General features: G+C 41.1%; 1 protein-coding gene and 1 long non-coding RNA gene across 2 annotated transcripts in view; one reads left to right on the top strand and one right to left on the bottom strand.

Moving 5' to 3' along the window:
- Positions 1–14767, top strand: part of ST6GALNAC5 (ST6 N-acetylgalactosaminide alpha-2,6-sialyltransferase 5) — a 69764-nt gene extending 54997 nt beyond the window's left edge. The window contains exons 3-5 of the mRNA XM_058842755.1: positions 58–467; positions 5409–5516; positions 12163–14767. Of these exons, the coding sequence (XP_058698738.1) occupies positions 58–467; positions 5409–5516; positions 12163–12394 (750 nt within the window). The 3' untranslated portion in view covers positions 12395–14767. The remainder of the gene's footprint in view (positions 1–57; positions 468–5408; positions 5517–12162) is intronic.
- Positions 1977–6808, bottom strand: LOC131580954 (uncharacterized). The gene is made up of 3 exons (XR_009277990.1): positions 6487–6808; positions 6037–6201; positions 1977–2418 (listed from the first exon to the last, which is right to left on the bottom strand). It is a non-coding gene; the product is annotated as an uncharacterized LOC131580954 (long non-coding RNA).
- Positions 14768–17023: the final 2256 nt, after the last annotated feature.

Raw genomic sequence — 17023 nt, 5'->3', positions numbered from 1 at the left:
TATGTAGTGAATGGGGAGATGCCTACAGCTAATTGTGAAGTGCGTATGTCTTTGCAGCCGTTAAAGATGCACTGCAAGAGCTGCGCGCTGGTCACCAGCTCGGGCCACCTCCTGGGGAGCAGCCAAGGGGACAGAATCGACGAGAGCGAGTGCGTCATACGCATGAACGATGCCCCCACTCGGGGATATGGAAAAGACGTTGGGAACAAAACGAGCCTCCGAGTCATTGCACACTCCAGCATTCAGAGGATTCTGAGAAATCGCAACGAACTCTTAAACATGAGCCATGGTGCTGTGTTCATCTTCTGGGGCCCGAGCAGCTACATGAGGAGAGACGGCAAAGGCTTGGTGTACAATAACCTGCAGCTGATGAACCAGATACTGCCTCAGTTAAAAGTGTATATGATTTCTCGCCACAAGATGCTTCAATTTGATGACCTTTTTAAACGGGAGACTGGAAAAGACAGGTGAGAACCTACATGGATACACATAGGGGATGTCAAAGGGTAGTAAAATAATGCAGTTTATATATACCAATTTCAGATCTGCTCAGAGGGACAATCCTACCCATTAAGTCCCCTGCCTCATGAGTTGTAATGTGGCATGATATGCCAAATAATATGACTGGAAACATAAGTAAAAAATACACATCAAAATGATTTGTATGGAGTGTTGCCTCATCAGCCTAGAATAGCAGAGTCTGGATGTACTGTTTATAGAGTTGAAGAGGCAGGAGCTGTTTAAATCTCACTTTGGGGTAACATACCTTAAAGTTTTTTTCACTGATTCTGAAAAATTAGAATGGATAGGTTATGTTTTCTTATAGAGGAAATGCCACCATTCAGTGAATTATAATAGCTGTTTATTGAATTTAAGCATTCTTGGAACATTGCAGCTGTAAAGCTTCTTGTAAAACAAATAAACATTAGTCATACATTAGGTGCTTCAGAACAGTTCATCTTACATTTGCAACTGGAAAATGAAAGTTATTATGATAGTTACATCTTTATGAGACTGTTTATGAGACTTGTAGGCTGATCTTCAAATCAAATTTGTAGTAAGTGACCCACTGCAGTACTTGAGTATTTTCACAGATAATGTTTGAAAATGGGCATTCAAATCAAACACTTCCCATAATAGACATTTATTTTTAATGAAGTTTTATTTTTTTTTATTTATTAAATATGCTGCTGTAAAAATGGCACAGGGTCCACACTTAGATACAAATGAAGAGGTAGGTTTATTGTGCAGTAACTCACAGTCAGATGTGCTACCTTACAAATACAAAACATGCATACCAAAGCTTGAACAGGGATCGATCCTTTTGTGGACTCAAGCACAGTTTTCATTTTCTGGGCTATGTGAGAAAGGCAGAAACAATGTTAGAGGAAACTGTTGTATCCTCTTTGCTGAAGGCAACTTTTGCTTGGCATTTGCTGCCTTTGAACTTTTGCTTTTTTCAGTTATAGTGGATCTGAGTTCGTGGCAGACTCAGGCTCAAACCAGAGCACAGAGTAACTTGGTCAGTTTTCTAACAGTAAAGGTTCTTCTCTTCATCTTCCAATTGGTGTATTTGGGTCTCTGCCAGAACAAGAAGGAAGGATAACAAGGGGGGATACCCTGCCAGTTGTAATGTATTTGTCTTTTCCAGAGTAAAGCGAAGTGAGAAGGTGAATTAAGCATTTGAACCCTTTGAGAAATGTGCAGGGGGTTATCTGTGTGCTCAGTATTTACAAAGGCATGCTTTTGGTGATTCAGGGTAGGATCACATGCTGTCCCCAGTTCTGAGGAACAGTCTCCCTCCCTGCTTCACTCTCAGAACTTGAGTTCTGCCACGGGGAGCCAGGGTCCTGTTCCTTCCCTGACACTGCCAGGATTCTGTTCTTTTTCTGGCACATGCTGTGCAATTTCGGGCAAGCTGCTCTTTCTGGTTCTGCATCACCCATCCAAAGCCAGAGGCCTGTGGTGAGTGTGTGATGAAAGCTTTTCTTTTTCTGCACAAGCACCAGGCTGAGCTCCTGAAATATTCTCAAGGTATTTGAGCCATTAACGGCATTGTAACAAGTTTATAGTGCACTCAGTCATGGGCACCCTGAACTCCCAGCATGAATCAAGGGCACTCAGATGCCAGCAAAATTCAGCCTGAGGAACAGGCCCTCTTGATTTTAGAGGGCACAGACAGCATACTTGAAGGGCTAAGAAGATTAAAATGGGTGATGAAAATGAATGAGCTGCATAGAAGAAAGGGAAGATAAAACATGGGTAGAAAAGAACTTGTAAGGGAGAAAATCCAGGTACTTGTGGGGGCAGGAGCATAACATTGCTCAGATCAGAATTTGAGCTGAGAACATTGCTCAGATATGGCCCAGAATGCTGCTGTTCCCCAGGAGGTTTCTGCTGAGCTCTCGACATTAGTGCCTACAAGAAACAAAGGAGGGAGAGAGAAGCATGATTGCAAGGTTGCAAGAATAAGACTATTCATTTCCATCCTGAAAATGATGAGAAAAAAGGTAATTGGATGTATTATGCTTTTTGGAAAAAAATTATTTTGAAATTAAGAAAAATCTTCAGAAAACATTGCCAGTTAAATAGCATGGTGGAAGACAAAGGCTGCAGAGCAATATACTTGGCATTATAAAGTAACTGTACTTGAAAATAACTTTATAATTGAATAAGGGTACATTAAGAAAATATGATTCAGAGCCAATATTATAGTAATTAGATAAAAGCAGCATAAATGAAATAACTGCAGGAAGAGTATTTCCATAGAGATTATAAATGAGATTTTGGTGGAGCAGAAAGGCCTTTAATTGTAATTTAGTGTGCACTACAGAATTATCAGCACAGTGTGTTAGTTCATCATATAAAAGAATATCTGATAATTTCCCCTAATAAGCACATGACAGTTCTTCATATTCTCTCATTACTGCTGATTAGGTATAAAACAGTATTCTTTTGTTGGACTCTTGCTCAGATCTTTTATGAAATGCAAGACACTGTAACCATGTTTTTGTGTTGCTGTCCTTCAGACACTGTATTTAAAGAAGGCAGAGTGGTACTTGAATGAATTTTTAGATCTTTATTTGCTTATTCAGCTTCTAAGCCATTTTAGTTATATTCAGCTGTTCTCCTGTTTATAGAAAACACTAAATTATGCCTAAGTGTGTGTAAGTAGAAAGACAACTAAGCCAGCAGAGAGCCTACCAGGGTGTCCTGACCTGTGCAAAGCTTTGGTCATGGTATGGCTGCAATTGCTTCCCTGGTTTTGGAATGTAAGTGTTGGGCACCTCAAACAGTGGACTTGTGCAAGCTCCAGAGCACTCTTAGCCTGAACATGTTCCTGAATTATCTAGTGATTCAGAGCTCAGAAACTCTCAGGTGGCAGAGAAGCAAAAATTTTAAGCTTTACTATTCTCTTTCCTAATAATTTTGAACCAAAAATTCTTACTGTTTATATTGTTGCTCTGCCTGAAGGCCTCCACTGAGCTTATGACCCATCTATGACATTGTGACAAACTGCACCACCACCCCCAAGCTTCAGTGCGCAGTCAGAAAATAAATAAGGCCCCATAATTGGAAATAATGAGATGCTTATAACATGTCATTCTCCAAATGCTAAAGCTAGCTTGAAAGTCTGCGTGTCAGGAGCAGTAAAGATGTGTGTTCAGGGAGTTTATATGTTACCAGGTGATCCACTAAGGACAGGACAAATTACCTGGGCTCCTCAGCATCCTCCAGGCACATTTAGTCAAAGAATTCCCTTATGTTTAGAAGTGTCTTTTAAGTAGCTGGCAGAGATGCCACCACATTTTTTTTTTTCCCCTTGCAGTCCCTGAGGAAATGGGAAACCTTGGTACAAGGCATTCCTCAATCTGACAGTGCTCAAAACTTCTCCTCCTACTGCCCTGTAGGTGACCTACTTGGAACCAGCTTGTTTAGCATTAGCCTGGGAAGCTGTGTGGTGGCTGCTGCTGGCTGAATTAGATGGTAGTGATTGCTGGCACTTGCTTGCAGTGATTTTTGTGGCCTCAGGTCCCTGCTTCCAAGACTGTTCCACATCCTGCTATCACTGGGTAAACTGTAAAAGATGGCCTTGGAACTTGGGCCAAGACCTGGGATTCCCTGGTGACTTCTCTGAAGAGAACCTCATGTTCTCATGCTGTGATTTTTTGGGGGAAGCTGTTACAAAGTTTCACAGGTATCTGGCAGATAAAGGTGTGGGGGAATGGGATTAATGTAGGTCCACATTAATACATTCTGATCAGTGCCCAGGCCTTCCCAGATCCTGCTCTTGCTCCCTTGGTGCCTCAGCTTTAGTAGGAGATGAAGGGAGAGCCTGTCACTGTGACAGGCTGTCAGCAGGAATCTGCAGGCTCTTTGGGCTGCAGATAACACCAGCTTGAACTTCTTCCTGTGGGACTTTCCTAGCTGGGTGAGGGATTAAGGAGAAGTCCTGTCTTATTCTTTAATAGCATGTGAAAGGAGACCTTTGAGTGAACTCATTTTCTCTGAAGCATACCTGACTTTCTGTGCCTCCGTGTCTAAGAGGGGTGCCAGTCCACACACATGCCCTGGTGACACCTTTGAGATGTTTTCTTTGCTGGCATTTCCTTGATCCTTCCATTCCAAGAGTTCCAGCTCTCCCACAACTAGAGCCACTGCAGGAGCTTAAAAAAAGAAATAGGAATTCCAGTGCATGTGCCAGACATCCAATAACCACCATGGAACCCAACTCTTAGAAACTAAGCAGCACTGCCAAGCACATGAGAGGAAAATGAAACATTACTGCTGCCACTTTGCAGATAATTTTATGATACAGAAAAATTTAAACACAACTTGTAAATCCCTTACATCTGTGAGAAGTTACAGGGTGGTATTCCCTACTTTGCATAATTAATGCTGGGATCAGTGGAGCTTCTTTTAAAGCCATGTCCCAGCCTGCAGTGAAGGCAGGAGAGGGGCTGCCATAGAGGGCTCCCTGCCAGTGCTCTCATTCCCATTCGAAGGCATGGCAGCCAGGGTGGTTCCTAGGATGAAGATTTCCCAGGCTGGCTATGGGACAGTCAGAGCTGCAACCAACTAAAGACTTTCCCACCAACAGTCACAGTGAGGGGTTGTGAGCTTCTAAAACCAAGCCAAAAGGTCAGCTAAATATTAACATTGCTGTGCCTAAAATTAATTACAGTGAGGAAAGTTTCTGCCCAGATTACTCCACTGACAGGAGGCACCAGAAAAATCACTAAAAGATGGATGAGCAAAGTAGTCTTGGTTGCCCAGTTTTCAAAGCCTTTTACAAGAATGAAGAAAATGCTGAGAAATTGCTTCAGAATGAATGAACAAATAAATAAATAAATAAATATCAAGAATTATTTGCCAGCTTAGAAACTTAATTATGTTTTTGCTTTCAGGAAGATATCCAACACTTGGCTTAGCACGGGCTGGTTCACAATGACTATCGCATTAGAGCTCTGTGACAGGATAAATGTTTATGGCATGGTGCCACCGGATTTCTGCAGGTAGGATTTATTTTGGAACCATTATTAGCCAACTAAGTTAATGGTACAGATAAATATCTGAATCTTTTAATCTTTTTGCTCTGCAACAAGTCTTCAGTCCTCTTTAAGCAATTAATTAAGATGTCCCATGATCTCATTCTGAAAACAACAAATAGCATTTAATTATGTTATATAAAATATTTTAAAATTTTGTTTGTACTGCTGGAGAATTAATCCATCTTGTTGCTTTCTTTTAGTCTCTGAATATTTATCAGCTAAATGTAATGCAATAATTGGCATGAAATTAATCTGAAGAAAGAAGTACTGGAAAACATTACTTTTAATTTGTTTTTCAAGTTCCCCCCAAATTAATCGAGGAACAGTGTTCTCACAGTGACAAGTTTCTAAATTGAACTTTCTGTGCAACTCAAATTAACATTATTGTACCTCTGTCACATGAATGCAAATCTTGCAGCTTCCTAAATAATCCCCACAAAACCCCTCCCTGTGCATTTGGACCCAGAGAATGTTCTGTACTCACCTGTTTGGGGCGTGGCAGGGGGTGGCTCACACAAGGCAGAAGCAGCACAAGTTGTGTCTGTGGAAGCTGCTGTCCAAAGGAACAGCTTGCACACGTTTTCCAGCTGGGTCATGCCTCCAGCCGTGTTCAGGACGCAGACCCCAGGTCCTGGTTAAGGTTTTCCCACTATGGATCAGTGACACAGAGAGAGTCTTCAGAACTTCTAGTGCTAGACCAAAATTACATTAGCCACAAGATCCCAGTATGAATACAGACAAATTTGTATTACATCAGCAATATTGATGCTGACCTAAGTCTCACCTGCCCGCCCAGCACTGGCTCCTGCCCACAGCCATTGCTGATCCCATTTGTCCCTGCTGGGTGACCCAGGAAGAGCTGGAGCCAGTCTGGAATGAGGCCTCAGTGCAATGTTTGATCACCTGCTCACAAACCCCTTTCACCAAGAAGTACCTGCTTAAATTTTCTGTTGCTAATGTAGTGATCTCTGTCAAGTCTGATTCACTGAGTAATTTCCATGCCTTTCAGGGCAGGGAGGGCAAGGCTGCACTGCTGGGTTAGTCTCAAAGAACAGAACTGCTTTGACTTTCCTCTGAACACTTAAAAGGATTCTTCAGGAATCTGGATTTGTCTTGGGCACGTTGTAGAAGTCCCTGAAGAAATCACAGCAGAAAATGTCAACACTAAACTCCACTTTGTGAGAATTTCTACAAATTATAACAAAACACTGATGATAAATGCTGTGATGTACTGCCAGACTTCATCATGAATTCTCCAAGGAAAATAGCAAACTAGATCAGATATGCCAGACAACACAAATACCTTCCGCAGCACAGCATCTCATTCCTCTCATCTCAGTTGGCCAACACATACTACTTCAATTTCTGTAAGTGGCTGGTCTGTCCTACTCCAGAAGTGGCTGTATTCCAGTGGCACATGGAAGTAATTCTTAAACTGATGATCTAAAAATACAGAAGACAGCATTTCACTGCAAAATAATGTGTAATCCTGACTTTTCAGACCAAGTCAGAATAATTTAGATACATATTAAAAAACTCAACTAAACCCAAACAAAGGGTTTCAAGAGAGACTAAAAATGTCACTAAGAACATGTAGAGAAAGGCTTTCATAGAATCAAGACACTGAAATAAAATGGACTTAAATTATAACACAAGAAAGGCTGTAGATCAATCCTACCAGTGAAAGATGTAATTGTTCTTACTGCCTGCATAAAAAAAATCTTAACATAAAGGTACACATACCTGGTTGTAAAAAGGGAAAAGGTAATTTCTTAATCAAAGTAATATGAAATGTCTTTACTTCAGCTTGATTCCCCAGGTGATGAAGGGGAAAACTGTAGCTGCCATGCCTGGAAGAAGCTGTCCATGAATATCTGTGAAAGGAGTTTCTTGTCATAAATAGAGTTAACCTTCTTAGCTGGCTCTTCAGCCACTCATTAAGAAGTTAAAACTGCTTTCTTTCAAAGAAATATGACAACAGAACAGAATAGCAGAAAGAAAGAAATATTCTGCAATTGTAAGCCATATTTCCTGGTTTTCAGTCAGAATAAGAATCTACCATTAAAATAAAGAAAATCAAAACAAAAAACTCCCAAAAAACCCACAAAAATGTGTGTGTGCTAGATGGTGTGGGTATCCTACTTGCTGTGCAACTAAAAATCATTATGATTAAAAAAGTAAAAAACAACCCGCAAAAAATCTTATTTCTGTTCAGAATTAATATCACCAAATTTATAACTTCAGCAGATAGATATCCATTCATTTTTAAGTATCAAGTTGTGGAATAAGTAATGAGTGTGGTGATCACTGTCACAGAACTGAATTAGCGTCACATCTGTAACGTGAAGGACACCTCAAAGGTATCATGAATCTCATGCTGTTGATTCTGTTACAAATTATTAGCTTAAGATCATTAACCAAATTGCTTTGCACCCGTGCAGGAAAAATACTCTAGTGAAGGAGTCTGGAGCACAGACTAAAAGATTTGTCACTATTACTTGCAACAAGGTGGTTTAGATTAATTTCTATTTACTTTCACAGGACACTGAATTTCATAGCTGAACTGGACTTGGTGTCCTGATTATTAAAAAATTCTAGTACTTTACAGCAAAGCTAGAAGTAATTTCAAACCCTTTGCTTGCTACAGATTTATTCTGTAGTAAAGGGTCAGTGGCTTGATATTGCTCTCATGCTGCTAAATACTTTTGTCTTGTACATTCTGTAATAAAATGAAAGTTTGTGCTTCCATGCACATAGCAAACATTTCTGTAAAGTGTGCACACCTCTCACTCTTTTGTCCCAAGACAGACAAGCCATCTTGCTGTATTTTTTCCAGTGCCCAGGGATCCAATCCAAGCCTTTCCCGGGCAGGAAGCACTTCCCTCTCAGAACTCCCTTTGGCAGCCCGTTGCATGCACAGGACTCCCTCCTGGGACATGCAGGGTTCTCCTCTTGCCTCTCTTCAGCAGCAGCCTGACAGCGGTGCCCAGATAGCACAACAATTCCTGAAGGCACTGCAGTGCTGCTGCTTCCCTTTGTGGGTGCTCAGCAGCAGGGAAGGGCTGGGAAGGACAAGCCAAGCCTTAATGAGTGTGGAATTCCAACCCTGTCAGTGGCACTATGGGCAGCAGGGACAGAAAGGCCGGTTCCCTGCAGGTCTCAGGGTACTCCTGTACACAAGGAGAACTCGAGGGGTTAGTGAGATGAACCCTCTTTAACTCTTCTCTTCATAGGCCCTCTGGAACTCCCACAAACTTAATTCTGAGCCTTGTTTTAACTAATATGAATAATTTTTGTTCCAGTTACTGAACCAGATAATTTTCCTTTAAGAATCCTCATTTGACTCCCAGGCCATTTTCCATGATAATTCACCTGAAAATTGGTATTTGAAAGACTTTAGTGTTTTCTTACTGCTCTCTCTCTCTCTCTCTCTCTCTCTCCACTTTCAGTTCCTTTAAATCAAATGCAAAGCAGCAGTTGTTGCTGGTTACATTTCCTGGAGCTTATGAGACACTGTAAGGTGTATGTGAGCTAGTCCTGCTCTTTGGTCCATATGCCTCACCTCATTAGCTTAATAACAAAATGCATACATGGTTTGGAAAACAGGACTAATTATGGAGGTCAGGGAAAGGTGATCCTGGGAATAGAAAGCAAAAAAATTCTATCTAGAAATCTTCATGGTCCTGACACAGCACCTTGGCCATCATTCAACATATAAAGGATGCTTTACTCAGACATCAAAATATGAATTATTTTACAAGTGTGTGAGTACCTATAGTTTTAGAGGGTTGATTTATTACAGCTCTTCATTTCTAAGGAAAGAGGCTGACCAGAATGTGGTATGGGGTGGCCTGGTTTCCCTGCCTTGCTTCTTTTTTGCTGTATTTCCAGCTTTTGCTGTAGGTGGATACCATCTGTGGGAAAATGTGCACTCAAGTGGCAAACAGTAGCTGACTGACAGGGGTACAAGCACTTCCACGGGTGCTGTGCTGGCAGGTGATCAGGCAGGAAGTACAGGATATTTTACACAGGAACTTCCTGAGATTCCTCCCAGCTGTGATATTAATATGCATGCAGAGTCTGACAAAATACTGATTAATGTCCAGTATCAGTCAGTGATAAAACAGCATCTGTTTTAATGTTAATAAATGAGGTGGCAAGCAATTTCTGTACAGAAATTACTCATGCATTTCATTTGCTGGTGACACAAGCTAATTGCAGCTAGAAGATAACGTAGCTCAGTTAATTTGGGTTATGGTGTACTCAAGCCAGAGTTCAAATCCAAAGCTTACCAGCATGCAATCTGGGGGAATCCAGAACTCCCACAATATGACAGTCCTCCATATGTAAATACCTTTCAGAATTCCAAATCTAAATGACAGCTTTTGGAATTCAGCCATAAAACCTCAGTCAGCTGCAGAGTAGTCCTAGAGAGGTTTGCAGCCACAGCTGCCATTCATGCCCTGATCTCACCCCCTGTTCAGCCAGCAGAGCTGCACACAAGGCCTGGGTCTCACAGGACTGAGCTCCTGCCTCTCTCATCTGCCAGGACCTGTGCTCCAGGTGCTTCTGGGGGGATGGTGCACAGGATGCAGTGCCTGGTACAGCCTGGCAGGAGCCAAGGACATCCTCTAAGGATACTCTGGTGTTAGTTGAGAGTCTTTGATGGAATTGGAATCCCTGGCTTCACAAACACCTTGCCTGGAGATGTCGGGACCAGCAGCCTCACAGGCTCTCTTTGCCCCCTTAACTGGGGCTGCATTTTTCCCAACTCTGTTTGAGATATGATTTCAACTTTACTAATCCTAACTTTAAAGCAGTAAATTTGAACCAAGCAATACAGGTGTACTGTTGAGGACCCAAGAGTAAAATCCAGCTTTAATGCAAGAAGGAAGAGCAGTCTAAATGAGAGGCAGAGGCCCATTTGTTTAGTAGTTCTTAACAAAAACACATCACGTGAAAATGTATCCTATTAGATTTATAGTAACCATACAAATGATTCATTTAAGCAACGATAAGAGGTCCAATGTATCAAAAAGGTGAAAAATTAATTGAAGATTTAGTTCTAATAGTTGTAGTTTAGAAATAATAAAATTCTTTATGAAGGGCAGCTTTAGATTACAAATACATTTTCTGTAGGTGAAGCAATGAAGGATTTTGTTTCACTCTTATGTATTCCAGTGAGAATATATTTAATAAGTTTAGAATTCATCTTATTCTAGAAATGTAATTTTATTTTTGTTCTGGTCCTGTAAGATTGATCACCATGCTATGTTACAAGGAAGCCAGATTGATCGAATTAAAACGTTAATCTAAGGCACAAATGGAAAGCAGCAGCAATATCATACATTACCTTTGCATATACAATATGGATAATGGCAAAATAAGAAACATTAGAAAATTGCGTAGGTGACAGAATTACACAGTAAAAATAATGACCAGCACAGACTACTGACAGATTGTGGATGCATTCAATTGAAAGTGACCTTAAATATTAGCTCTTCAAAATGAAAATAATCAACTGTATATTAGAGCTGACAGCTCTGAGTCTGTATCAGATTTCTTGCTCTGTGCTAGGATCCCATTCAGCTCAGGCTGTAACACAGAGCAGCTCCCAAAGCTTCACTAAATGCTGATACTGGGAATTTTCTGCCATGGCACTGGGGAGAGAGGGATACAATTGGGTAATTCTGTCTGGGGCAGCTTGCTCTCTCAGTATTTATGACAGAGTTGTGTGAGTTCTTGTCTGCCCCAAATGCCCGTGCCCAAAGTAAAAAACCGTCGTAGGTACAGGTTAATGTAGAGATTAAAACAAAAGGAAAATGAAGTGCTCTGGCTTATTATAATACAAATGTGCCATTTACAGAGTGTTACATGGAAACACTGAGGTCAGAACTGCTAAAATGAACTTCATCCTAAGTATCTAATTGGTGTTTGGCATATTCAGTGTGTCACCACGAGTCACCCATCTCCCACTGGGAAATGTGAACGGGTTCACAAGGTCAGAGATACTGTGGGTGAACTGTTTTAATTTTTAGCTTAAGATACATGAAAGCTGCTGTTGTAAAGAACTCATTTGTGCATCAGGCATTTGATTAAAGCACCAGCAACAACAGACTGCACCACTGACCTGGCATGCAGACACTCATTGAAGCTGTGCTCTCGGAACCTGGCGCAGCGTGCTGGGAACGTTTGGCTGAGGTGACACAGATAACCACCTCATCTATCATCTTCTCTTTCTTATCCAGTTCAGTAAATACCTGAAGCTAGCAAGACCTTTTACAAATTGCCATCTAGATTTAAATCTCTTTTAAGCAGTTTACTTCTAAATTCATAGTAGTAACATAGCCCTGCAGCACTCTCCCTTGTTTCAGAGTTACTGCTGTCCTTCATTTAACTGGGAGGAAGAGGATTAAAGGAGAGCAAAAGAAAAAACAAAGAGAACACCTTTGCCCCATTCTCATGTATTAGATATGCAAGAAAAAAATCAGCTACATAGTTTAAGTGCGAGAAAAAGTGGATTTGAGGCCATCATTTCATTAAAGATAGCATCTTTCCAATCAATGAAAAAGAACATCTTGGGCTTCCATCTATTTTCTTTTTTCCACAGGGATCCTAATCATCCTTCAGTACCTTATCACTACTATGAACCTCTGGGACCAGACGAGTGCACAATGTACATTTCCCACGAGCGGGGCCGCAAGGGCAGCCACCACCGCTTCATCACCGAGAAACGCGTCTTCGAGAACTGGGCACGGACATTCGACATCCACTTCTTCCAGCCAGACTGGAAACCAGAACCGCTCACTGTAACCCACCCCGAGGTGAAACCACTGGCCTGAGGGATGGATGCACAAGCCCAGCCACAGTCACCTCCGTAGCAGCCTCTGGATCTTGTGGGCCAGCACGGCAGCCTGGAGGAGAAGGGAACAGGGTCTGCAGCTGGCACCCGCAGCAGCGTCAGGAAGTTGGCATGGACGAGCAGCACACACCAAGAGTACTTTCTGTTAAACTGTATTAACCCAGTCTGACACCTTTTGGGGCCATCTGACTTCCTGTGTGTGTTTGTGATTCGTGAAACACAACCTGAGTGTCATTAAGGGATGGTTAATTCATTATGGCTTTTTTAAGTACGATGCCACTGAATTTTCATAGTGAAAACTTTCCATATTTATTTAATGGAGGTTTTTATGCAACCTAGGCCAGTATTTTTCTAAGTCACAGTTATGTGGTTGTTTATCTTTCATAATCTTTTAAATCCAAAATTAATATTGCTGATGGTTTGAAAGGCCTAGCTTTTTATTTATAAAACTTGTTTGAAATATATAATTCTATATAGCATGTTATTAATATTTGATTGGGAAACGTTGGATTTCTTCTAAGAATTTTGGGCTCTGTTCCAGCCTAAAGCCTTTAACAGCAAGAGTGGTCCCATGTGCAGATCCAGCTCACTTTACATTCTGACATCTTATGTTAATACGAAAATGGTAGTGAAAATTCTGTTTGATATTAATGTGCATTTGGTGCTGTGCTATCCAGCTGCTGTTTTTTAAATAGGGGTGGGAGGAAGGAGGGCAAACAAAATTTATCCAAAAAAAGGCAAACCCCCCACCGGCCATGGCAGCAGCTTCTCACTGAAGACAAGCTAAGGCTGGAGGGGTTGTGTTCTGTTTTGGCTCTTGTATTCCCGTAAGAGCCTGCCAGCAACCCTCCTGAGGCAACAGACTACAAACCAGGCCACAGCTGCTCAACACAATCTGACCAAATTTCCGGAATGAAGAAGGTAAACCACCAGTACTACAGTACCAGTCATAGTAGCCAGAAAGATCACAGCACTGCACCTGCAAAAATCTCTACCTTCCACTGTCCCAAGATCATCACTGATCTCAGAGATTCTGGATCACACCAAAGCTGGGATGTGAAAAGCGTTCCATGAGTACAAAATTGTCCTCCTGAAAGGAACAAAGTTAAACTCTGCTTTTTTTTCCCATGGAGTACCTATGTGTGCATGGTGAGTCCCTGCAAGACAAAGGGGAAGGACAATGCTCATGCTGTGTATGGAACCTCACAATGGGAATTACTGAGTTACATGTGGCTTGTGAATAAAGAAGATTTCAGTTACAGTGTTACTTTCCCTTTTGCTTCACAAATATCAAATCTCAAATTTTTTCGAAGTAATCAGTAACTATTGCATGAAACATACCTCAGGTGATGAAAGGTGTCTCATTAGACAAGTGCAAAAGCTAGAACAAAGATACTACCTTTAAACACCTAAATCCAAGAAGCTGAACTTCAGAGGTGAGACACAGAACTGGGACCAAACACTCTCATTTAAATCCCCTTATAACCCATGGTCTTCCTCTTTCCAAAACTGGATAGCAATAGCTGCAGCTGCCCCAGAGATACCCTGATCCTCTGGGGACAAAGTGAACTGTCCTGGCAGGGGCAAACTGGTGTCACCTCTGTAACACTGCCTGGAACTGAAGTGCAAGTCTCCGAAAGCCACTGTCCTGCTGCAGCCCTGCCCACTATCAAAAAGTAAGAATCTATAATGTATTTTGCCTTAAAAGCTTAATTTTGGTGTTCTTCCTGGTACACACCACTCAGCTTACAAACTGAATGCCAAGTGTGTGTTACCTTTCTCTTGTCAGCTGGTGTTTAACTCTCCTTTCACTGATGGTGTTTTATTCCCTCCACTTGATTTCACTGCATTCTATAAAAAACAGAATGGGTTTTGAACTAATGGCAGTGTGAACATCCCTTTCAACATGTGTACTGGGGTGTATCCAGCATATATTGCTCCAATTGATGAAATCTGTCAAACTGATTTACAGATCATTTCTAATGTGACTGCAAGACATGGTACAGATCACAGTAAGTCCTCTGCTACCATCCCTGTTTTATTACTGATAAAATAATAAAAAGATCTTGTCATTTTAAACTAGAGCTCTTAGTTTTCCATCAGTTAAGGGCTGCAAGATGTGCATGCTGTATGTTTAGCTATGTTATTGTTAAAATCAGATCATTTAAAGATAGAGTACACCGGTCTACTTCTGTAGAAACACAGAGACTTGCCAGACCCCATTGTGTTCCACAGGTTTGTTCCCTGTCTGCAAGACTGCTCAGTGTCAAGCAGATATGGGGAAGCATTAAGAATATGAAGAAATATGGAATAAACTGTAAGGACACTAAATCTCCTAACAGAACCAAGCTAAGCATTGTAACTCGTTCCTTTTTCAGTTTCTGTTAACTGTGTGTTCTTGCTACCCTCATACATCTTTTAAACAAAACAAACCCAAACTCACTTTAATCTCAGCAACCTCCTGTAAAGTTCCAGCAAAGTTCCCCCCTCTAATTACAAAAAGTATGAAGGAGTATTGTCTTAAGTCACACCTCTATATATAAAAAGGAATTTGATGATGCCAAGGAGACAGCAAGTTTTAAACAGATCACACAGATTTACATGGAACATAAATTGAGTCCTAAAAGCACAAGTTACAAGAGTGCAAAGAAATGTAAATAACTGTTAAAGCACTGCAATTTTAATTAACAGATCACTGATGTATTTCTCTATAAATGCACAATTTTTCAGCTACAGAATCCTGCTGCATTTCAGCAGCATACGATGTAAGGTTTAATGGCCTAGTTATAAACCAAACAGATTTATGACAGAAAATGCTGTCAGCCCAGGGATAAGTAGTACAAACTAGGCATTGCTCCCATTCTCTGCTTTATGCTGTCATCTCACACTCTTCACTATAATTTGATCGATTCATGATCTGCAGCGCATCATTTCACATATTAAAAGCTGTTGCAAAACAGTGTTTACAGACATCAGCAATTTCAAGATCTATGTTGGTTTAGTTCTGAACCCCTTGCATACCTTTAGGCTTTTACACTTGCCTTTGTCAGAGGAGATATTTTTCATCTTGAAGAACTGTAGTTCTTACACCATGATATGTGCAACTGGAATTGAGAATGATAAAGAAAACATCTCGGCAACTAAGCATAAAAAAGTTCCACCACAGCTGCTTTGTGTTCTGTTGGCTCCATGGTGACAGCACCATGGTACAATGGCAAACCATGATGCACGTGGAAAAACCCGAAGTGCTAAAGACCTCAGAAAGTTAACACTTTGTTCTTCATAAGGTAACTGAGGAAATAGAAGATTAATTAACTAAGACCAAGTTGCAGCCTTGGAACAGGATTTGGGAGAGATTCAGGTCTGCTGACTGGCAGCCCTGGCTTGATCCAGCACAACATACAGTGGTACTGCCACGTTCACTCATACAGGCAGTAAACAAAATCCTTCTGGAGCTGCCTACCTGGGACTTGTCCTGTATTTTCCAGGCAAACTTAAAAGGAAACTAAGTGATTTTTACCCAAAATACTTCTAAGGTTGCAAGGAAACAGTAAGATAAAAATAGCTGGAAAAGCATCAGGGAATGGGGTGAAGGGAATCTAAACAGTAAGGAATAAAATGTACCTTGTGCCATCTAGCTTTATTCCCCTGGAATGTGAAGATCAAACTCAGGCTGGAGCTGACAGAGAAGAATGTCCAGGCTCAACAGAAATGGCTGTCTTGCATAGATTTCTTTGCAGTATTCTAGAAGTTGATCATAGGTGCCACAAAAACTCTTCGAAAAATGCTGATAATAATTTCTGTAATGCAAGTTAATTATTTTATCTGATGCAAGGAGACACAATTTCTAATTAAATTAAAAACATAGCTTAGGGATTAAAAAAAATAATAAGCAGTTAAAAAGTCAAAGAGTACTTGTAAGACAGCAAAAGGTACTGCAAAACAAAAGGAAGTACAGAAACCTTACAGATACCAATATTTCTGTCTTCCCTGGACCACCAGTTCATACTGATCACTTTGAATTTCCAGCTGCCTACTGCAAAGGCATACCTTGCATATAACAAGTATACAATTTTGTAAGGAGAAAGAAAAAAGAATAAAGGACAATCCTGTTTTATAAAAACCTAGGAAATATTCTTTTAAAAAACCCTAAGAATTATGAAAGGGCAAATGTCTAAGATGGTGTGAAATTTCTCTGTGCTGAAGCAGAAAAATATAAAATTCAAAGACTCTTTTATAAAATGACTGTCAAATGGCACTGCTTATGGTAAATACCCTTAAAACCACTAGACTGTTAAATGTTTTTCACACAGAAAATTACACCAAAACATGAAATGTCAAATGATGCCCTTTGACCACCATGTGGATGGAGATTCAGCATCACAGCAAAGCAAAGCTGGTGATTTCACCTCAGCCAGCTGTGGAACAGACTCCATGGCAAAGGCAGACGTGTGGAACCAGGCCCTGAACCAGCGTCCCCTCGGTGCTGAGCCCCTCCAGGGTGTCAGTAGAGAGCACACGGCTGCACATCACTGCCAGGAGAAAGGGACACATCCCTCTGTCCTGCCTGCCACTGAAGGCCAGGCCACAGCAGAGAAGCTGCACAGAG

Source organism: Poecile atricapillus, chromosome 7 (genome assembly GCF_030490865.1).
Source record: "Poecile atricapillus isolate bPoeAtr1 chromosome 7, bPoeAtr1.hap1, whole genome shotgun sequence".
Taxonomy (NCBI): Eukaryota; Metazoa; Chordata; class Aves; order Passeriformes; family Paridae; genus Poecile; species Poecile atricapillus.
This window is presented reverse-complemented; position numbering and strand designations above follow the sequence as displayed.